Genomic DNA, 22,620 nt, shown 5'->3' with positions numbered 1-22,620 from the left:
GCTAGATGCTACGTTGCATACCCTACAATCGGGTTCATTGTGCCGATCAGAATCAGACCCAATTATCTGATCGGTGGATATTAAACCTAGCAACGTAGCACATGTCAGATGAAAAAACAGCCTTACCATTGTACTTGCATTAATATGAACTGATTACTCTCTACTGTTACAAAAAAATGCAAATATCATTTATTATACATAATTAAGTGGTAATAGTTGGCTATAAAATCTATTGAAAGCGTAAGTCTGGTACACAAGTGATACGCTTGGCGTAAGAGCTATCTCTGGCTAATTATAATAGAGATAAGTTGACGACTTTCTGTTAAAAATGTTTTGCGTTGATTACACTTCGTCTAAGACGCTACATAATGAGAGCTTCGATAAAGTAGGATATATTATTTCCATACACGAATTTTTTTCATATGACATTTCGATTATGAAAAGCACGATTGAGAAACGAGCCGAATTATACATTGTCATTTTATGTATTATACTGACCAGGGACTATAATATAGATACCAGATACACTGCATACTGAGATTTTTAATTTTTGCAATGTTCAAATAAGATTACTTAGCTCTCGATCGTCAAATAAGTGGCGAGCATAATTCAGGATGTTGGGGTGCCTAGCAATATAATCTTCAGTTGTCAAGTAAGACTGTATAGGACGCCGAGATCTTCGGCGCGGGCCACGAACAGTGCTTACACCACAACAAAAAACATTGCCTGGCACCAACATGACTGGACATCTTGCCAAGACAACAACAACAAATTCAACAATAACACTAACAAAGTCAACAAAAATACTAACAAACTCAAGAGGAATATTAACAAACTCAACAGTGGTAACAAATACAACAGAATGAACAGGATAGAGTCTCAGAACAGAGAAAAGCGCGTGCGCACGTTAAAGATGAAAGTGGCAAACTGACTGAAAGTTCACCCGGCTGCCAATCGTCCTATTGTATTTATTGTATGATGTTGTCTCACTCACACTTATTGTATGGCTATTCGCTATCCTTGTTGATTGCGCCGAAATAATAGAAATTCGTGCAACTTTAAACAAAGGACCTCCATTTTCGTAGTTCCTGGAATTAAACGAGAAAGCAAAATGGCAGTTAATAAGTACACCATTTTGTTTCTCTTACACAGATTTCTTAAACTTCGAGAATTCTGCTTTTTAACGAGTACTAATGATGCCGCACTAAACGCATTGCGTATATAAAAATGTAAACTTTATTTTATATTTCATTAGATCCTGTCGTTGTGTCAAGTAAAATCAAGTTAAGGAGTAAATGACGCCTATATCATACATAACACAAACTGATAAACTCAGTTTGCAATTAGTAACATTAGATAAGGTGTGCACAGTTAAGTACCTATGTACTTCCTATATAATGTAGCAAAGACAAAAACCATTAATGTTGTTGCAAGTATTTATTAATTTCATTTTTTCAATAAGATAAATATGTTGTATATTAAATAATGTTTCATGTATAATCAATCACTTTGTCACTATATTACGATAGATAAAGAGTAAAATCGATTTATCCATACGACACTTTTCGTAACTTTCAAGCTAGATATCTTGAAAACGTGACACTTTAGAGCATAGGTCCATTAAAGCTTTTTTGTTCAGACAAGTGTCCCCTATCGATTTGCACAGGTTTAATCGTGCGCCGCAGTTTTAAAAAATCCGCTAGGTGGCGCCACTGAGATATGCCAGAAAGGTTCATAGCCCTTTTATGCCTATCGATTACCCGTCCCTTTCCTTTCCAACGGATATGAAAATGACAGATATAACTTAAAATAAAATTAGATGGCGTCTACAGGAATTAGCACCAATGGCTTTATTAGATAGAATTCGGTCAGCATTTTACTTTCGCTGAGTTAAAATTTAATTTACATCATCAATCAGACAGAACTATACCCCATATGTTCTGACATGATGATGATGTATCTCTTATTGTTTTTTATCCGTAGTGCAGCTCACTTAACTAAACTTGGCATCGTGATGTGCGCCCTTATCGATCCCCGACTTCTGATTCACCAAAAAGATATTAAAACGAAGTTTATATTGAAAATGAAATAAATTTCTTCTTTTCAGAGTTCTGTATAAATTTCGTTTTTATTTTAGTTTTCTACATACGCCATTGCGTTCACATATAACGCGCGCGTTATCGCGTTCCCAATATCACTGGTTCAGTTATATAGACGCATGTACGATATGCGGGCTTTATGTTACGGCTGAAAGTTTTCTTTTTGTTTGTTTGTACATCTGCCTGTGCTAAACAAGCCGTTCTCTGACATTATCGGCGGGTTTCAGAGTAAATCATTTTATTAATGCATTTGATTAGAGGGTATAAAATATAATTATTAACCTTGTAACACTGTGGTAGTAATTGTCCTTTTAACGCAAAAAAATAAATTATTTGTGCTAACTACATACATATTTACTATTTATTATTCCATTATAGATTTATAGTATAAATAATTCTATTAAAATGTGTCGATGAATAATTTTAAGAAATGTGAAAATATTGTCTAATTCTTATCTTGCACGACAAATCATTTCGAAAACGTATCGGAAATAGCAACATGAAATGGAATACTTAGCGGAATGTCATTGTTTTCTATCTCTATCTAATACTGTTGGACGTCACATATGATCGTTATCGTTCTGTCTCTGTCACTTGTGGGTTGTGGGGTCTTGAATCATCAGACTGCGAATTGCAGCCAAAGGATTTTATATTATTTTATAAATAAGATCGTTGCAACCGTGTTTTCACACAGGAATAAAATGTCGCGTGGAGGAGAACGGCCGAGTCAAGCACAGACGTATAAGCTGGTAGTTGTCGGAGGCGGTGGGGTCGGCAAGAGCGCTATCACGATACAGTTTATTCAGGTGAGCTACAACCGTATTAGGTTAGTGATACGCCTACAGGTCAGATGGCAACGCATTCCTGGTGTTCCTGCAGCGCCGGGAGGCTTGAGTCAGTCAGGACGTCGGCCGGCTAGCCGGGAGTTCCGCGCTAATAGTTTGCACTTGCCATCATGCTTATAAATAGTGTACTTGATGTTTTATGTCAAGGTTTACCCGCGATGACGCCCACAACAATCGTCAGATGGTCATGAAACGGCATACTTTTAGGTTTCTTAGCATTTTGTCGAGGTCACCGTTATATGGGGCGAAACCCACGACAATTTCACACCTAAAGTTATGCCAAACACATCTGTTGCTTCATTTGAACATTATAGTCAATGTTTGTGTTTAATGTGGGTACTGCCATCATTTTAGCAATACCCACACATTGTGGTTACCTACACAGTTTACTAATAAATACTTTTAACTGTTGTAACAGATGGGTCAATACAAAGACAAATTCACTGTTGTAAACAAACATTTCCAACAAAATATTCTAAATACAACAAGTATGCAGCCCAATTTGAATATTTTAATTTGTTATGTGCTTTTTACAAATTAGGTATTTTCTTTTTAAATACCTGTCTAGTGACAATGTTCTAAGAAATAAATACAGTGAAAACTGGATAACTCAGATTTCAAGAGAGTAGCAAGTTTGCCTTAAGAGGTATTACACATACTTACCCAGTGTCTCAGATATTGAAGTTTAAAAAAATACCTCTCTCACTTACAATGGGTCCCATTAATAGAGAGGGAAATAGTGGTAATTTCAGTTATTACGGTTTTATTATTAAATAAAACAACCATGCTTTTATGACATTAGATTTAGGTGCAATTATAGTCCCTGCTAGAGGAGGTGTAATACTGTATGTCCCTGTAAGAGTTTAATGAAGTATTCTAACACAAGAATCTCAGTACAAAATGTATGTAACTATTTATTTGTTCTTTTCCACTTAGTGTTATAAAGCTTCTCCACTGTTTGTCTAGAGAATAGGTGGTTGGCATTTATGTTACTTGTGAAATTGACATGGGTTTTCCCCTATATAATAGTGACCTTGGCCTTGATCATCATCATCCTCCTGCCCTCTAGGTGCAGTCGGCTCAATATGTATTCCTCTTCCATTCATTTCTGTCAGTCTTCATCTCAGTACCTTTCACACACATATCCTTCTTTACACAATCCATCCAAACTTTCTTGGGTCATCCCCTACCCCTATATCCATCAACATTCATACTCATAACTTTCCTTATTATGTGCCTTTCATTCCTCCTCATCACATGTCCATACCATGCTAACCTGTTGCACCTCAATTTCTCACTGACCAGTGCTACTTTCAGACTTCCTCTTATATGCATTCTTAATCTTGTCCATTCTGGTCACACCACAAATCCATCTTAACATTCGCATCTCTGCCACATGTACTCTTCTTTCATCCATCTCGTTCGTCGCCGAACACTCGGAATCATACACAACTAAATGTTAAAAAAAACAAAAAGTGGGTATGTCATTTAATGGCCATCTGATGGCGATGGACCACTTAGAATATTTTGTTAACATAAAAAAAATCTGGGCCTTCTGCTGTCCCCTCTAAAAGATTTCAATGTTAACAAGGAGTTGAGAATGTATGATTCGGAATTCTAGAGAGAGTGTACTACATACAATAAGGATACAATCAAGTACTTAAAATAATGTTTTGAATCCTTTTCTTTCTCCCAAGACTACTAGTAATGTAGAAATGTGGTATAATTTGTAATTGAAGCTGTTAGCTCTCCGAAGAAAATAAAATAAATTTTGTTTCTTTAGGTTAGGAGGTGATCTCTAGAACTATTTATAAAATTCTTATAAGTACTAATTGAAAGAGTAAGAAGAAAATTAATTTATTGCCATTAACAGTTTACATTAAAAGCTCAACTAACCCTTATTAACATTGTATTACAAACTGTTGCATTACTGTTATGGTATGCTAATTTTCCCTTCGCCGGTCAGACAGGCAGTCGCTTCTGTAAAAAACCGGACCTGTCAAATCTACAGGTTAGGTATGCGTATCCCGTAAAATCGGGCGATTATGTAATGCAAAGCTGTGCAAGTTTATACCAAAATATTTGTTATTAAAGGTTAGACGACCTTAGATAATATTTTAGAAACAAAGCCATATTTTTATACAGGGAGAAAGTGTGTAATTCATATCCCAGAATTAATACCTGGGGGTTAAAATGGGCACATCGAAGCAATTCATCTAAGAAAGCAATATTGCTATTTGACATTTACTTTTATTGCGCTAATGTCAAATTGCAATATTGCTTTTTTAGATGAATTGCTTCGATGTGGCCATTTTAACTCCCCTGCTCACAAAAGATGAAGGTAGTTATGATATTAGCTGATGATATATTAACTGATGATTATATGTGTATATCCATTTTTTTCATGCTTGCTTGTCCAAACAGGATGATTCTTTTAAGAGGCTCTTACAGCTAGAAGTGAGTCACATCCATAAACCCTATAGAGTGGGCAGAGTCGGAAGTCAGTTATTCCGTGAGAAATTGGTAGTGTCCAACTATTCAAATCACTTACTTTTTGCCATACCATAGAATAAAAAATAGTATGGTAACTCTCCGCCCCGCACTTATTTGTATCAAGCTATATTTACCTCACCCCCTGTCTATCTCTCTCTCGCAACTACGCGGGGACGCGGAAAACACAATTCTTTTTTTAATATTATCTTTTGTAGCCTATTCGATCCCACTGCTGGGCAAGCACCTCCCCTAGATTTTTCCACTTCTCTCGACTTTGCGCGATCTCCGGCCAATCCCTCCGATAAGCATTGAGGTCGTCACACCATCTTTTACGCGGTCTGCCTCGACTTCTATGCCCGCCTTTAGGTGACCAGTGGGTAACGTACCCACGCTCCGGATCCGACAAACGTGTCCGGCCCAGTCCCACTTCAGTTTGGTTTTAATATTATGTCAATAGAAAATCAAAACATTCTTATTTTAATTATAAACTTTCTTTTTTAGTGATTAGCATTTCATGACTTAACACCTGGGAAATTTTGTCATAACTAGCCTAATGTAACGGAGTGCATCCACTGTATGCTATCCATCATATCTACCAAGTCTGCCTCCTCTGCCCACTTAAATAGGGATTAGGGACATGTGATATACAATGCTTATTATTGATCATGATAGCAACATGATATGCACTTGAATTTTAACATGTTATATGGCTGAATAATAAACGCTATGTCTTTATTATATTACCTACTTACCTGATTACCGAGGCATTGGATATCTAAAGTTTGATGATAATATTGATCCTGGGTAATTATTTTAATAATAACGCATTTGCATTTTTGTTGCCTAACGTCTGTCGCGGCGTGAATTAGAAAGTATTTTCAAGTTAACTTACTTAAAACAGCTATATTTTTACGAGATTACATTTAGCTGCAATTAGTCCCAGTTAGAGGAGGTTAAAAACTATATCTACCCACTGCAAGGGTTTTACGAAGTATCCTAAAATAAGTCTCCGTAAAAGAGATAATTGACAGTATCGTAATTGTAAAGGTAATTTATTAGAGTAAAGTTAAAAGCGAAGTTTTACTATTCAGTAAGTCTATTAGGAAGGAAATTCCCAATAGCTCAACTGGTAAGACTAAAATGAGTAGGGTAGGGGGTAAAACTTAAGGAACCATTCTCAGATTCGGTGCAAAAGAATTGGGACCTCAGCAAAAGTTCCAGTTAGATGTTTCTCACTTATCACTATAGGCGCGGAAAGTTCGAAAAGATGCGTGGAAGTACAAAACGGTTACAGTTTAAAATTGGAAAGAACTGCAGGAATCATCACGACTGGCGATCGGAATATTTAAATTGCAACTAGACACTGTGCATACTAAAGTAAGGCCATTAATTATGAACAAGTTCATTTTAAACACTTATCATAAACACAGCTGACTCGGACTCTTCAGACGAATCATCTTTGTCTACAGACGACAGCGATTAAAATTCGAACTTTGTGATAATTTATTCAAATAAAAATGTTTTGAACCACTGAAACTTTGTTTACATTCTTTATCTCGTCTGGTTGGCCTTACTTTAGGTACCTACGTGTCGTTGGACCGCACCGGACATTTTGTCCGCGACAATGGTGCAAACATAACCTGATTATCGTTTGACTGGTGTTAAACTAGTGCTGTCCTTCACTTTCAATAAGTGTAAGATAGAGAAAGAGCTAGTTTTAGTCCTGTCAAATTAGTCAAAATAAAGTAGGTGTTTGCCCGAATCGGCACCACTGCCATAAACAGCAAATCTAGAAAAAGTGACGTCTAAAGAAATAGGATTTCGTGGATCAAACATGGATGCAGCTTTAATTCTGATTGGTTTTTCCTTAGGGTTTTAGGTTTTTAGTTCAGGGTCCGCCCAGTAGATATTACTAGCATGTATCTATGCATATATGAAAAGTCCTCAGGTTGCCGGTCAACCTATATTTGTGTTATTCCATAAGTTCTATCGTTGTGTACAAAGTATTCGAGGCGCCTTTGTTCAGCGTCTGCGCATTACTAAGTCAGTAAAAAAAAAAATACTAAGGGACATTATGATACAGGACATATCTCGTCGTAGGTCCAATTAGTCCGCGACAATTGACACCAACCCCGCCAGGCTGGTCGAAGTTTTCCCTCTGGCCCATTTGGAGCCGCTTCTCTCAAACAACACTCTGAGCCAAGATTCACAACCACTAGACCGTTAGGCCTAATGTCTTAAATTTTGCACCGGGTGAGAGCCCAGCGCCATTCAAACTAAAAAATATCTTTATTCATCAAGTAACATAGTTACACTTTGAATCGTCAACTTTTACAGAAATATATTTTTGTCAAACGTCTCATCCGCCTATAACTACTGCAGCTTCTCACAACCTGAATAGTGAAAAGTAGCTGCAGGAAAAACCCTGTCCGAAGTAACCTAGGCACTTTTCAGGCTATATTCCTTAAAAAACAATATAGATGGCGCTGTATAGTTTTTCCTTTGTTTAACCTTCTAATTTCATGGATAACAGACATATTATGCATCTTTTATTTTTGTTTTTGGGTATCAATGATAAACTTAAAGTCGCGTCAAACTGTCAAACTTATCTAGAAGATGCTTGTTTAAGGCAGTCATCTTAGGCCTAAACATCTGGACATGATGGTAGCAGTAATGGCAGTGTGGTAGCCAAAATATCCATTATCTCGAATAAATACATAACAATTTTGTTTTTCGAATTTGATAAATATTTAGTCAGGAGTCACTTGAGAGTTAACATAAATATTCCGAGACATAAAAAAGAGATTTCCCAAGTGAAGAACTTACTTTATGGTCGACTCTGGAAAGTATGCGTCACTTTTGCCTTCTTTTATCACTGCGACCTGTAAGGTCTATTGTGGTCACCGCCTTATGGTACAGTTCCCCTCTAAGCCCTACCCTATCAATATAGTGTTGTATTCGTTTTGGAGAGAGATGTTTGAGCGCCTCTGGAGTCTTTAGGCATCACTTTTGTCTTTCTTTCGCATATCTTTATGCCAATTTTCCTCCAAATCAATCCAGTAGTTTAAGCTTGTAAAGGTAAGAGAAAGAATTACTGTGTAAGATAATGGTATTTTAATGCATATGTGAAAGTACTTTGCGAGCCATGCGAACTGTATTGATATTCTACAACTTTCGTCCAACTAACTTGATTAAAATGACAAATCATTTGTCTCTTTGGTATTAAGCTGTACACCGTTAGTGTAAAAGAGACATATCTCCGTGATGTACTATGCCCTCTGACCTGCTGTCATTCTAATCATGCTACGTTTGTTGGACCATAAGCTTTGCGTATAATATACTTTTTTTTATCTGCCTATATACGTCCCACTGCTGGGCACAGGCCTCCCCTCAATCAACCGGAGGGGGTATGGAGCATACTCCACCACGCTGCTCCAGTGCGGGTTGGTAGAGGTCTTTTTAACGGCTAATAGCCGGGACCAACGGCTTAACGTGCCCTCCGAAGCACGGAATCATCTTACTTTTTCGGACAATCAGGTGATTCAAGCCTGAAAAGGCCTTACCAAACAAAGGACAGTCTCACAAAGTGATTTCGACAATGTCCCCATCGGGAATCGAACCCGGACCTCCAGATCGTGAGCCTAACGCTCTAACCACTAAACCACGGAGGCTGTATAATATACTTACCTTCGTGAAATCCTCAGTAGCAATCTTAGCCACAAGAGGGCCCTGGGGTCGATTCCCGGTCGAGTCGACGGTGTGTTCTCCACTAACTCGCAGTGGGGCAGCGTGGTGGAGTTGCTCCGTAATCCCGTCGACTCAATGCCTAGTCCGATATGTGGATTCACGACGACGACATAAAGATTTTTTGTGATTTATCACAGAGTTTGATAGAAGGTTACAGAATGTGACGATGTTCGTACTACATATTTGTGCAGAATAAAATAGTATAGGCTTTATGTGATGATGATGATGTGATCCAGCCGATTTCGGCTACGGCGACTGCTTCAACTCCGACGTTCATGTGCTCGCATTTGGCTTGTATAGCCAATCTTATTGGAAAAGATCCTCGCACATAGTGGGCATGGGAGTGCACCATTTAAATATGCATAATTGATCGCCGCAGGCGGTCGGGCTTTCAATTCATCGCGCTTGGCGTCAAGCTCTAAGCGCCGTCGATGTTCAAATTCATAAACTTTGGTGTGAACCAAAGCTCTCCATTCCGGGCGATTAGCGGCTAGATTTTCCCACTGACATAGCTCAATGCCGCACTTTTTCATGTGCCGCTTTAGCACGTCTTTGTATCTAAGGAGTTGTCCGCCTTGCTTGCGCTTGCCTTCCTCAAGTTCACAATAAAAGACGCGCTTCGCCACTCGCTGCTCAATCATTCGTGACACGTGTCCGCACCAACGTAGCTGCCGCCTCATGAGATAGAACTCAATGCCACCTACGTTAGCTCTGCGCAACACTTCGGTATTCCGTACGCGATCAGACCATCGAATCCCTAGAATCCTCCGCAGACATTTAAGGTGGAAGCGATCTAGCATACGGATGTGCAGGCGGTACACATTAGTCCATCATGTTAGAGGACACAATCACTCTGTCGGTTTTTACGACATGCCCAGGAAGAGAAGCAGCTGAACGTGTTCTATGTTTTTTTTATATGCTCCCAGAACAGCATAGAAGCACTCACTCACTACTCACTAAGCTTTTTACTCTTTTGGTTTGCAAAATTCCCCTCTTAGTGCTTGCGTATATTAAAAAAAGAAGCATTGTACATTCTAGAGTAATATAATCTACTGTAACATGTAAACTTTATGCTAAAATGTGTATCAAATAATCAAACACTATCTTATATCTCGATAGGAAAAACCGACCGCTAAGCGTATGATGTTTGCACTTCTTCCGTGTCGTTATTAAAATTATCATAATATCTTTTCGTCCTTTACAAAGTGAATTCCCCATGCGATAGTAAATTAAATGATTATATTACATATCCCAAAGCAAAGTAAGTAATATAATTTAATAAGACACGAACTGAAGAGTCTTAGTTATCAAGAGTTGTGCGATGTTGCTAGACTGACATGAATTGATTTTGATGGTGAATGACTAGAAATTGATGAATGATTAGAAATGGTCCAGTGGTTGAGCGTTGGGCTCACGATCTGGAGGTCTCGGGTTCGAATCCCGGTGGGGACATATCACAAAAATCACTTTGTGATCCCTAGTTTGGTTAGGACATTACAGGATCACCTGATTGGCCGAAAGTAAGACTCGTGCTTCGGAAGGCACGTTAAGCCGTTGGTCCCGGTTACTACTTACTGATGTGAGTATGTAGTCGTTAAATGAGCAGGGGCCTTTGGCGGCTCAGTAATAACCGTGACACCAGGGTTGATGAGGTTGGTAATTCACCTCACAACCCACACGATAAGAAGACTATTAGTAATCAGTCGTTTTATGATGTTTCAGAGCTATTTCGTAACGGACTATGACCCGACCATTGAGGACAGCTACACCAAACAGTGCGTCATTGATGACATTCCAGCCAAGCTGGATAGTAAGTTGCCTCACTATCTACATATATACTTTCTTCACACAGCAGATCCCAGTTGGGGTGAACAGAGCCCAGTGTACGCGGACCTTGTCGACGGGCAGGTATGTTGTACCACGAGTCAACAACTACTTCGGTGACAGAACACTTCGTAAACGAAAACCGTATCTGCTAAACATGCTGCCGGTCGACATACGTCAGGAGTGCAATATAAATAAAAGTAAATCTTTATTTAAACATCTTACGCAAAAGATCTCTTAGTTATAAGTTAACTGTAAGTATTTTAAAACATAATAACTAAGCGAACTCCACTCCCACAGACAAACCGAGGAACTGGTTTTGTGGGGTTTTTATTGTAACAAAATTTTCTGTATTTTTTTATGAAAAATAAACATTTTACTTACTTACAAGATTTACAGCCACAATTGGTATCAATAACCTTATATTGATTTTTAGGAGGCCTTTTTTATTGTGGCGAAATAACATAAACTCACTGCTATATCCCAATTGTGTCAGTCAAGAGGTACACCCAAGGTGAACTAAGTACATACACCTCACTGAGCTATCTGTTAGACTGGAGACCAGGGGGTTAAAATGGCCACATCGAAGCAATTCATCTAAGAAAGCAATATTGCTATTTGACATCTTAATTTTGTAAATCTTAACATAGGAAATCGTACTCTGGCCCCTGCGATACAAGCTGAGCTTAGTGCAGGGACCGCCGCATAACTAGAGTAATTGGTCATATTATAGTTGTCTGTATTTTTATTAATGTAAAATTGTAATACTATGTTCAATAAAGATTGTAAAGAAAAAAAGACATTTGTTTGCATTGCGCACTTACTTTTATAATAATATGCGCAAATGTCAAATTGCAATATTGCTTTCTTAGATGAATTGCTTCCATGTGGCCATTTTAATCCTCCAGTTTTCATTGACTTTGAATTAATGTTTTATTTGCTAACAGTTCTGGACACGGCGGGGCAGGAAGAGTTCAGCGCGATGCGCGAGCAGTACATGCGGTCGGGCGAGGGCTTCCTGCTGGTGTTCTCAGTGGCCGACCACGCCAGCTTCGACGAACTGTACAAGTTCCACAAGCAGATCCTGCGCGTCAAGGACCGCGATGAATTCCCCATGCTGATGGTCGGGAACAAGGCGGACCTCGACACGCAGCGAGTGGTACGTATCGGGGACTTTTCGTTTTTCAATATTCTTTATTTGCAAACTATGAGGGTGTACAAGTTCGTAAGTTACATATGAGTTTCACATCATAGACCCTTTCAGGCACAACAAAAGAAGTTAAAAGAGAGAAGGAAGCTTTTCAAATAGTAACGTCAGTATCATTAAGGCATTCACTAGTGCTGTAGTAACATTTAATTAATAGTTCTTTTATTTTTTTTAAAAAGATTTTGTCACTTTTTTCTTCTTTTAATATGTTAGGCAGTTTATTATAAATTTTGATGGATATTCTGGATGGATATTCTTTACGCGGGGAAATGTTTTATACATACCCGTCGTCTGGACTGGCCGCAACTCGTTAAGGAGTAGTCGCTCGGAGTGTCTGTCTCGCAGCGAGACTCGCTAGCATCCATTACACGTTTTCACATTGTCCGCTTACTTAGCCTGAAGATTTTTACAGAGTGTGGGCTTCCACATGTTTGCCTTCACCGCTGAACAAGCGATAAACATTTAAGATCCAAGCATTAATTCGAAAATCATTTAGGCCCATGTTGGGATTCGTACCTGCGGCCTGAGAGTCAAGCGTTCTTCCAACTGGGCCACCACGGCTCTCAAATAAATGCTTATATATAATTTGTTCATTCTCAGGTGTCGCTAGAGCAAGCGCAGGCGCTGTCACGTCAGCTGAAGGTTCCGTACATCGAATGCAGCGCCAAGGCGCGGATGAACGTTGACCAGGCGTTCCACGAGCTCGTGCGACTCGTGCGCCGCTTCCAGGAGGCCGAACGCATCAACATCAAGAGCGAACAACGCGCCAACCGCAAGAAACGGTGCACGATCCTCTAAGACTGCTGAGTTTAAAACCACTGCAACAGACTTACGATACTATCGTATTTCATCTCACTTCAACACTAAAACGACTAAAGGGGAGACATAACGACCAATCACAGCGCACGAGAGAGCGGGAGGACACGCTCTGTCTCTCTCACGCATGCGGCGACCGGCCGATTTGTATCTCCGCTCCGCTTTAGTGGGGGGTACCCGCTACCCACTGTTAGATACCGATCCTGGCCTCGCTACTGTCTAAGATAAACAAAGCTAGTTTTAAATTTTACTATCAAGCGGACTGAAAAACTTCGTAGTAAAATTATCAAAACAGTTTATCTCAATTTTACTGTTCTAAAACTATCTCGATCCCTTTCTAACTCTCATCTTAAGTGAAGGCACTATTGCTTTCTCACTCGTTCTTGTAACGTTCAGTATAAAATATTGTAGTATCATTTGTCTGCAGTGGGCAAAATACGATTGTACTATTTTAATTCGCGGTCGAATCTGTCCTTTTGGCTGCAATGACGCGACCACTTCGACCAGGGTCTCAAAGGTTTTTAAGTAGTGTTGCCTATCGATATACTATATATTTGTATATAAATAGTCACTATTGATTGTTCAAAGCTATCGGTCGAATTACCAATGAGAAACTTTTCAGGCTATGTTCCTCAAAATCAATATAGATGGCGCTGTATAGATTTTTCTCCGTTAACCTTCTAAATTCATGGGTACATAACATCGTTTACCTTTATATGGGTAGAAATGATGACCCTTCCACCCATTAATATTCTGATCAAAATAAAGAGAATCAATATAAGTAGCAACTTGACTCTATGCATAATGTGATCCAAATATCAAGCAACAATTAGTTTTATGCTGCCATTACATTGTATTTTGGAGTAATTATGTACCCGGGTAACGAGAAATTAGGTAATTATCACATTAAAGCTGTACAACGCCATCTATATTGTTTTGGTGAACGTAGCCTGGAAAATCCCTCATAGTTTTGAACTATCGACAGTGTCTTTCTATCGATAGTTCTTGCTATGGTATAAGAAAACCAGGTATGCTCAAAACTGACAGCTAGCATTTCAAGGTTAGCCCTGCTGACGTCAACCCACCCTACGTTGCCATTTCGTAAAAAGTGAATTTACTTTGCCAGGAAATTTTGTACTTTTAGTAACAGATTTACGTACAGTTTTAGTTATTTTTATATATGCGACAAATAATAGTATTTAATTAGTCAGTAATTCACTTAATTTTCAATAATAAAATTTACGTCCTTGGAATGGAGATAAAAAATACCTGGTCTTCTTATACCATGGTTTTGGTCACGACACGAGCTATCGATAGTATCGATGATTTTCAAGGTCAACTGTCGATTGTCAAACAAATCGATAGTTCGGCACAGTATTTTTAAGGCAGTCCCTCGAGTAACCTATTTTAGTTATTTCCTCCATAGGTTTTGAGACCCTCGTCGTAACCTTTTATGTTTACCTGTTTAGTCTTCCGATTACTTGTAGAGTAATATAACATATACATCCTTCAACATTAATAGCTAATATTAGCTAGTACTCTTACAATGGACGATTCTCTTGACCCCAATTTTTTTAGCCGATGCGGTTAATATGTACACAATTTTCTGTAAAACCATTTACTAAAGTTATTTAATTTATTACCAAAAAAAACTTATTTATTCGCCGCGAAGCAATTCGGAAAATACGAAACGTTTTCGACCGTGTATTAAACACTTTTTTTTAATTCGCTCGTTTGGATGCTGGACGCCATAAAATCAATTTCCCATTTTGTTTTCATTTAGACCTGGTATCCAGTATTCAAACGTATTCTTTTTCGATTTGGTTTTGTATGGGTTGTAAACTAACGACTGGCACGGATGTATTAAAATAAAGAAAAAAAGTAAAAAAAAAAAACAAAAGATATAGCCGTGCCTTTTGTTTTTGACGTATTTTTTATTTGAAATAATTTATCGAGTTGTTTACTAAGGTATTTTGATAATTGGCCTTATGTGATAAGGCATTTATTTTAGTTAACTGTTTTATAAGCTATGTATTACGTATTTATATTAATCAGGTGTTCCGTGGACGATTGAAAACGAAAATCGGAATATTACCTACGTTCCCATAAAAAAACATCAAAATTTGTAATATGGTCACTAGATGACTATGTAGCGTTTTACGTGTAATAGTATTTAAATATTTATTTATGGGACACTATTCCGATCTTCTCAGCTACATTTAATATTCTGTAACTTTGTCTCCCTTACCCCTACTTGGTGCCATACTTACATACTGTGAAGATACGCCAAATATGCTTTAAATCGAGCTTTAATTATCCCTCAACTGTTTCTGATGCGGTCTCTCAACTAGTTTCTACTTAAAATATGAAAAAATCCAAAAATCTATTAAAAACGTACTTTGGTTAAAAAAATTAAAACATATGGCTATAATCACTAAGGCCACGTTCACACGCACACGCGAAATATATTGATATTTTGCGTAACTATGAGGTATACGATATTTTTAACCTTATTACACGTAGTCTATGAGTGAAAATCCCGTGTCCAAAATATATTTCACATATACCATCTGAACTTGTCACCGAGAAAGCTGCATTTCTCGTATACGCGAAAAACAACGAATCGGATAGTCGCCGTGTGAACGTAGCCTAATAGTTTAGAACAATGTCGGCACTTCTTGCTCTGTGCGTCGATGTCATCTAGTGTTATGTTTATTTGAATAGTAATATATAAATAAATAATAAAAACATAAATTCACCACTTTAAACCAACCAATCAAGTAAGGATTTATTGCAAATTATAATCCATAACGCCTTATGCCTCGTTTACAATTTGTGAAGTAACCCAGTTGAGCAGATCTAGTGGTCTGAGCTTAATTTTAAAGTAGTTAAATAGTTCTAAAACTAACTGCGCCGTCTCTTATTTTTAAACCTGGCTAACTTAAATATAATTAAGTTTTGTGCACCGGAATCGAGGCCAGTGACATTTTTTTTTCACTTAGTTGCGCGCCAGCCGTAATTGTTAACTTAAAATTAAGTTAAATTTAAGTTGCACTTCATACATGTAAACGAGCATTTACGCACAGAGCAAGTAAGTAGACACGTGAGGTTGACCGCCTTTTAGCACAATTTAAAAAAGGTGCTATTTAGTAATCATTCTATTAATACTTACTAAATATTTATATTAAAAAAATATGGTACGTTAAATAATGCAATCTTTAATCTAAGACTGTTTGAGTGAAAGTTTTTTGTTTTATTGATTGTTTCACATTTTGGCAGACATATTCTTAATTCTATTTCATTTGTCAGTTCTAAAACTAGCGCCGTTCGTTACTTACGATGAGCTAGTATTAGAACTGTCAAACTTAAATAATTTTAAGGTGTCTCCCAGAATCGACACCATTGACGGTATTCAATATATTGTTCTCTTTGCGTTTCTTAAGGTCTATGGCAGATGTTCTGAAAGCCGTTAAGATCCTTGCATGCCTATTCCTGCTGTAATTGACACTATCGAGGTACAAAAGTGGATTAAAAAAATAACACAGTCTAAAATAATTTATAAAAAAGCATTCTTAGGTAAAAGTTTTGTATGACGTACTGTATAATACTGATGCAGTGGGCCTAGTCAAAGCGCTTTACGCTTTCGTTAACACCATAGTTCAAAAATAATAGTTATAGAATGGGGTATAAAAATACCTATTTCTCCCACCAGGTGTCGCCACTGTTACATTTTCTTAAATTTTGACAGTTCCCCATACTATTTGAGTAAACAAACATATTGTTTTGGTTATATTTTCACACTATTACCCTTTGCGCAGCTTTTATTTTAAAAATCATAGTGTTATATTTATTTCCTAAAGATTTGTTTTTTTTTCCGAAAGAAAAAAACTTATTTCGAAAAACTTAATTTCAATCAAAACTGCATTTTTTCCAACTGGATGCTTTTTTTTCGTAACTCATCCTTCAGACTTGGACAGTATGGAGAACTGTCAGAATTTAAGAACACTCAACAGTGCTGCCACCTACATTTGAGCTTCTAGTTTTTATTCTCATTAACGTAAGCTTTTGTTTGTTTACATTAGTCCCATATAGTATTGTTATTCCATTCGCACGCGTTTTGTATTCAATATAGTTAACGAAAAGCGTTTTGGCTAGGTTTGATTTCGACGTCCTTAAAAAAGGACTTCTTTATGCCGAACTTATTAAACTCTGCAAAACAGAAAAGTAAAAAAGTTTAATATGTAACATTTGACCATACTGTATTTTTATATAGAATCCACTTTTTGGAGGGTCTGTTTTAACACTTGCTGATAATGGAACTACTCTACCATTTAATTTCCGGATAGAATATCAGCAAGGTGGTTAAAATGGCCACATCGAAGCAATTCATCTAAGAAAGCAATATTGCTATGTGACATTTGTTTGCATTGCGCACTTACTTTTATATGCGCAAATGTCATATTGCGAATTGCTTCGATATGGCCATTTTAACCCCCCTGGTCCGGTCTCTTATATATATATATTTTGAAGCTAACCAATGTTCACTACCAGAGGCGCTCTTTCATTACTCTATTTCCCCACTAGATGTCGCTGACCGTGTAAACTTAAATGCGGCAATAAGTGCCATCTAGTGGCGGTGTGTCGTATCGCGCGGTTTAGCGACAACCTTTCCAGAATGGCGAGAGACATTCTGTATTACGTAGCATGTTCGTTACACTTATTGGCAAGTTGTAATATGAACCCAAATCATAGTTTTCTGTTCACACATAAAACAAGAATAAATAAATGTATACTTAATATTATTTGCTCAGTGAGATCATTTACAGATTTAAGCATGAATAAAGAAGTTTATAGTACGCAGCAAAATATAATATAACTTATATTTTTTAAATTTCAGTTTGGTGTGTACTATTGATTTCGATAAACTTTATTTGTAAACTTACTATGCTTTTACTTCCAATGTTTCAATTTTAAGACTTATTGTCATTTTAAACTCTGTAAATTACGACAAATGTTAATCATCGTATCCATTGCCACTTTTGTGTCCGGAAAAATAGTCAAAATTCAATTATTAATCAGTATAGGATCGTTAGAAAATAGGTACTTATTGAGAGTTAAGCAAGGTTATATTTTACTTTCCAATGATATAATTGCTTCTGTCTCGAAATTTCTTATCGCTAAGAAACAACCTTGTTGCAAATATTAAAAAAAAAATGTTACTATAAGGATTGGTAACCAATTTTTTTTGACATTTCTTTTTTCTACTTACTTTATACATATAACCACGGAATAGAAAAAAATAGGTTGGAAGGGCCAAGTGAGTGAGAAATACGCGTCATACAAGTATGAGCACATATTTAATACTTCACCTTTTGGATTGCACTCGTGCGCAAACTTTACGACTGTCGTCTTGTGCATTATAATCTGCAGGGCACAAAATCAAATATCGACTATCATGCAAGGAGACCTCTCCCTATCACAGGAAAGCTGAAAACCTTAGTATATTCGGCTATTTACCAAAAAATTATTTTGAAACTATCACATAAAATATACATTGCCGGTAAAGTCGCTATGGATTTGAGAAGCATTAGAGCTATCGTAGTTATCTGTTTGCAGAGTTAGTAGTGAAGTGGGGTTGAACCGGCGACAGCGGTTCTCATACTAAATCCGCGTCACGCCCATCCATCCTTTTTCTTCTATTCCGTGCATATAACAATCCAACCGTTGATACCTTTGACTATCTACTGCCATTTACTAGTATACTTTTGGACTAACTTTCGGGTGATTTAAAACTATTCGTACGAGTGACGTACGCGCAAACCAAATACTAATTTGTATAATCAATGTTGTGTGCAATGCGCGAGGTCCGACGTACTGTTTAGGTCTGTGCAAAGAAGAGACAGTCCTCAGGGCGCTTTTTGTCCGCACTTACTGAGCCTATAAGGTCGAATATACATACGGAAACGCACACCTTTAATCCTTAAAGGAGTGGGTAGCACTAATAATCAGAAAAACGCAAACTTTTAATATAACTACGAGTTTATTTTAACTACGAGTACGCCTTAGTAATGATATCGCGGACTAAAAAGTGCACGGAAAGATTGTTGCGTCTGGGCAGGTTTTGGAGCTACCCAACCTTCGTTGTTATAAAAAAGGACTGAAACATAATATACAGCCAGTCTCTTTTGCACTAAGGTGTATTTTATATTGACTTATCGGGGAAGCACTCGCGTCACGACAACCCGAAGTTCCACTAGTAGACGCTGTGCGCTGTCATAGATAGACATCCTACGTCTGTTCGTCGATAGTCTGCACGTGCAGGAACTGTCAAATCGTCATCGTATTGATATTCGAGTAAAATAAGTAGTTCAATTTACCCCGTGGCGACGGTTTTTAAATTACTTGTGCCTGAATATATCACCTGACGTACAGTTGTATAAGAAGAATAGGATTGTTTTTATTGTGACCATGTTAACGTAATTCCGCAATTTCCGAGCCAACGGTTCATGAAATAAGTTACTACCTCGGCGACTTTAACCGTCGACCTCGCGCCCTGCCTGCAACATAAAGTGTAATTATTTTTGTTATTTCTTTTTTTGTTCAATTGTTAATCGTAAGGTAACCTAGCGTAGTATCTCGTACGTCGGTACGGGCTGTGTTTTTGATGCCAAAGTATTGTTTAGCGCCAAACTTACATCTTTTTATTTAATTTATCGCCATTGGCGCTCCTCAACACTCAGGCCTCATCAAAAACACACATGTAACCCCTTCGAGTTCTCTCACCAGACTAACTGAAGTCTCCTGTGAAAACTCAACCTTTTTGTACATTAATTTTAGAGAGATATACTATATTATATTTTTTATAAACTATTGATTTTACCCACTTTTTGCTAAGCGAAAACTTGTGATGCACGAGGGTTTTGATAAGAAAGTATACAATGTCGAAACTAGCCTTTTGTAAAGTGAGAAGAGGATTTGTGCTGTAACATCGTAGAGTAGGCATGTGTGTAAGTGTGTGGGCGACCTGCTACTGGCGTGGAGTACAGGCTTAGTGCTTCTATTTTATTAATCTCCTCGGAAATGGTCGTTTTTCCGAATACAAACAAATGCTAATTTCCATGTTCATCAATTATTATATTTATCTTGTATCAGAATTTAAATTCAGAACTAAATACTTTATTATTGTTCTTCACAATAATAATAGTTACTTCAACAAGTACTGGGTTTCATACTCGGTTCCAGTAGCAAGTTTATCACTAGTAAATGATTTGATGAAGTTAGTACGAGTGAAAAGTATTAACAAAATTATAAAATATAGGGTCCGCGCAAGATGCGCTTTAGCGTATTTAAAAGATTTTTTGGCCTTGACAAATTAATTCGGAAATATTCAAAGAAGCAGGACGGTAGCGACGGAACCAAAAACATTAAATTAAGTACTAAACTCTACACAAAATAAATTACTAAACTTGTCAATACGCACAACACTGTAAAATATTATATTTCCCAAATTTTATATTCCTTTTTAGGGTACCAAAAGTGTTTCTTTAGTCTTTTTTTTGGAGTTTGGTAACTTAGTAATGACTAAGTGGCTCCATTATGCAACTCTTAAGCAAACAAACACATACAAATATGGTAGGTATACTTAGACGACGATTTATTTTGTTCATGTCACTGCCGTCTATCCAATGTGAATTATCCTTAACTTTTTACAATACGTTACCCCGTACGCTAAGTTGTCCCGTATCGGAGGGCGCCGATCTTGAGCGGACCCAAATAGTATTCTTTTTTACTGTAATATCACTACTGACTGTTAAAAGATTTAAATAACAAAGTTTAGGGTCTCGTGTGCAGGCACCAGCTTCACTCCCTCGGTCGAATAAAACTTACAGAATGTTTCGTAAAATATACCTATATTTACTTCTACATATTGACTAATTTATGTAATAATTTTAAATAAACTAAAATAATATTTTAGAAAACTTATAATTCAAGTCTTGATACAATTACTTTGTTGCTATATATGTCAAAAGTTTTAATGGGGTAAAAATATCTTCTTTTTAAAGCATCCTTTTTAAAGTTTATCTTCCAACGTCGACGACGAATCGACCTCCAAAGTCACCTTCCAAGTACAGTATAGGCTGAGTGCAAATATTACGAGACCCTAAAGTTAATGTTAATTATTAAAACAATTGTCGAAAAGAAGGAAAGACAAACTATTCGCGAGTCGTCGACTAATAACGGTCATTGCATATCTAATGTTTCAGCATTCAAATTCGGGTTTTAATATCAAGAAATACAAAGGAAGTATATGCGATTGATGTAAGTTAATTAGATTGTTTCAAGCCTGTAAAGTAAATCTTCTGCTGGCGTCAACGCTAGTAGGACTTTGCTAACCGAGTTGGTGCTGAGGCGATAGATGTGCGACAACCTTAACACGATTACTTTGTTTTCCACTGTATATGTCCCAGTTACACAGGGTGGTATATTTTATGACCGGCGATCGGATATTCGAGCGCTATTTGCCTAAACTTCATAATCCAGCGGCTACATAAAAAAAATCCCGGGTCGAATAAAATGTTACGATGGCTTAAAAATTTGTTAGGTTTCCGGTTTTTAACAGTCCCGGTTTCGCGGGCGGGATATTTTCAATACAAAAGTAAAAAAAAACCATAAAAATCCCGGGTCGAATAAAATGTTATGATGGCTTAAAATTTGTTAGGTTTCCGGTTTTTAACAGTCCGGTTTCGCGGGCGGGATATTTTCAATACAAATTAGCGCCCGAATCCGATCACTGTTTATGACATTAATGTTTATAATTAGATATATTAAGTCGTATAAACGTCTGTGTCAAAGTTAATATCTTAAAATAAGTACATTAAAATTAAAAATAACATAATAATTAAATGAACATGTACTTTGGGTACTTTGCCGAAACTGTATGTTTAATATCGATCAAATGAGATGAGGCTTATGGTCCTTTCAAGCATTGTTCTTTAAAAGATATCACCCTGACATTCTTTATAAATGAAATTCCTTCTTGTACAGCATGCAACACTCGATGCTCGAGTACACTTGTGTTCTAGTTTGTATGTAGTAATATTTTTATAACGCCGCCATTCAATGCGCGCCGCGGGAGAAAGCTTGTCGATTACAGATTTCTCTTTAATCCGCGCCATTTTGTAAACAAATATGGCGCTCCATGGCTTACTCTTTTGCGGCGCGGATTGCTCAGCGCCTAATCATTGTGTGAGTTAACATTAAAATATATAAATATATATTCACTAGACTCTTTGTGAAACGAAAATGTATCAAATAAATATTAAAAATCAATAGGGTATTTGACTCTTCTGTTTTATTCAATCTACTAATAGGCATACTGTAGGTGAATTCGATATATTAATGGTTAAATTCAGTATTGGATGGATCTGCGAATGAATAAGAGTATGATGTGACGTCACAACCGGCCCTAACAATGATTACCTTTTCAAACAATTTCGAATCTGTTTTGAGTCAGTGGACTATCAATTTGTGTAATACTTTTCATACACCCTATTTTAGTGGCAAACATCACGTTAAAGTGAACAAAAAT

General features: G+C 37.2%; 1 protein-coding gene across 1 annotated transcript; it reads left to right on the top strand.

The window, feature by feature from the left end:
- The first annotated feature begins 2,683 nt into the window (after nucleotides 1-2,683).
- LOC126380388 (ras-like protein 2) lies at nucleotides 2,684-22,373 on the top strand. Its single transcript, XM_050029779.1, has 4 exons — nucleotides 2,684-2,905; nucleotides 10,907-10,994; nucleotides 11,956-12,167; nucleotides 12,816-22,373. Exons 1-4 carry the CDS (start codon nucleotides 2,801-2,803, stop codon nucleotides 13,011-13,013), a joined length of 603 nt encoding a protein of 200 aa, XP_049885736.1. The 5' UTR covers nucleotides 2,684-2,800; the 3' UTR covers nucleotides 13,014-22,373.
- The last annotated feature ends 247 nt before the right edge of the window (nucleotides 22,374-22,620 follow it).

This window comes from Pectinophora gossypiella, chromosome Z, assembly GCF_024362695.1.
Source record: "Pectinophora gossypiella chromosome Z, ilPecGoss1.1, whole genome shotgun sequence".
NCBI classification, from domain to species: domain Eukaryota; kingdom Metazoa; phylum Arthropoda; class Insecta; order Lepidoptera; family Gelechiidae; genus Pectinophora; species Pectinophora gossypiella.
Note: the sequence above shows the minus strand (reverse complement) of the source record. Positions and strands in the feature narration are given on the sequence as shown.

Bases quoted from the DNA above. Each gene is read 5' to 3' on its own strand.
- LOC126380388 (XM_050029779.1), top strand. From the start codon at position 2,801: ATGTCGCGTGGAGGAGAACGGCCGAGTCAAGCACAGACGTATAAGCTG. The intron at 10,995-11,955 runs GTAAGTTGCCTC...ATTTGCTAACAG, and splicing joins CATTCCAGCCAAGCTGGATA to TTCTGGACACGGCGGGGCAG. The intron at 12,168-12,815 runs GTACGTATCGGG...GTTCATTCTCAG, and splicing joins ACCTCGACACGCAGCGAGTG to GTGTCGCTAGAGCAAGCGCA.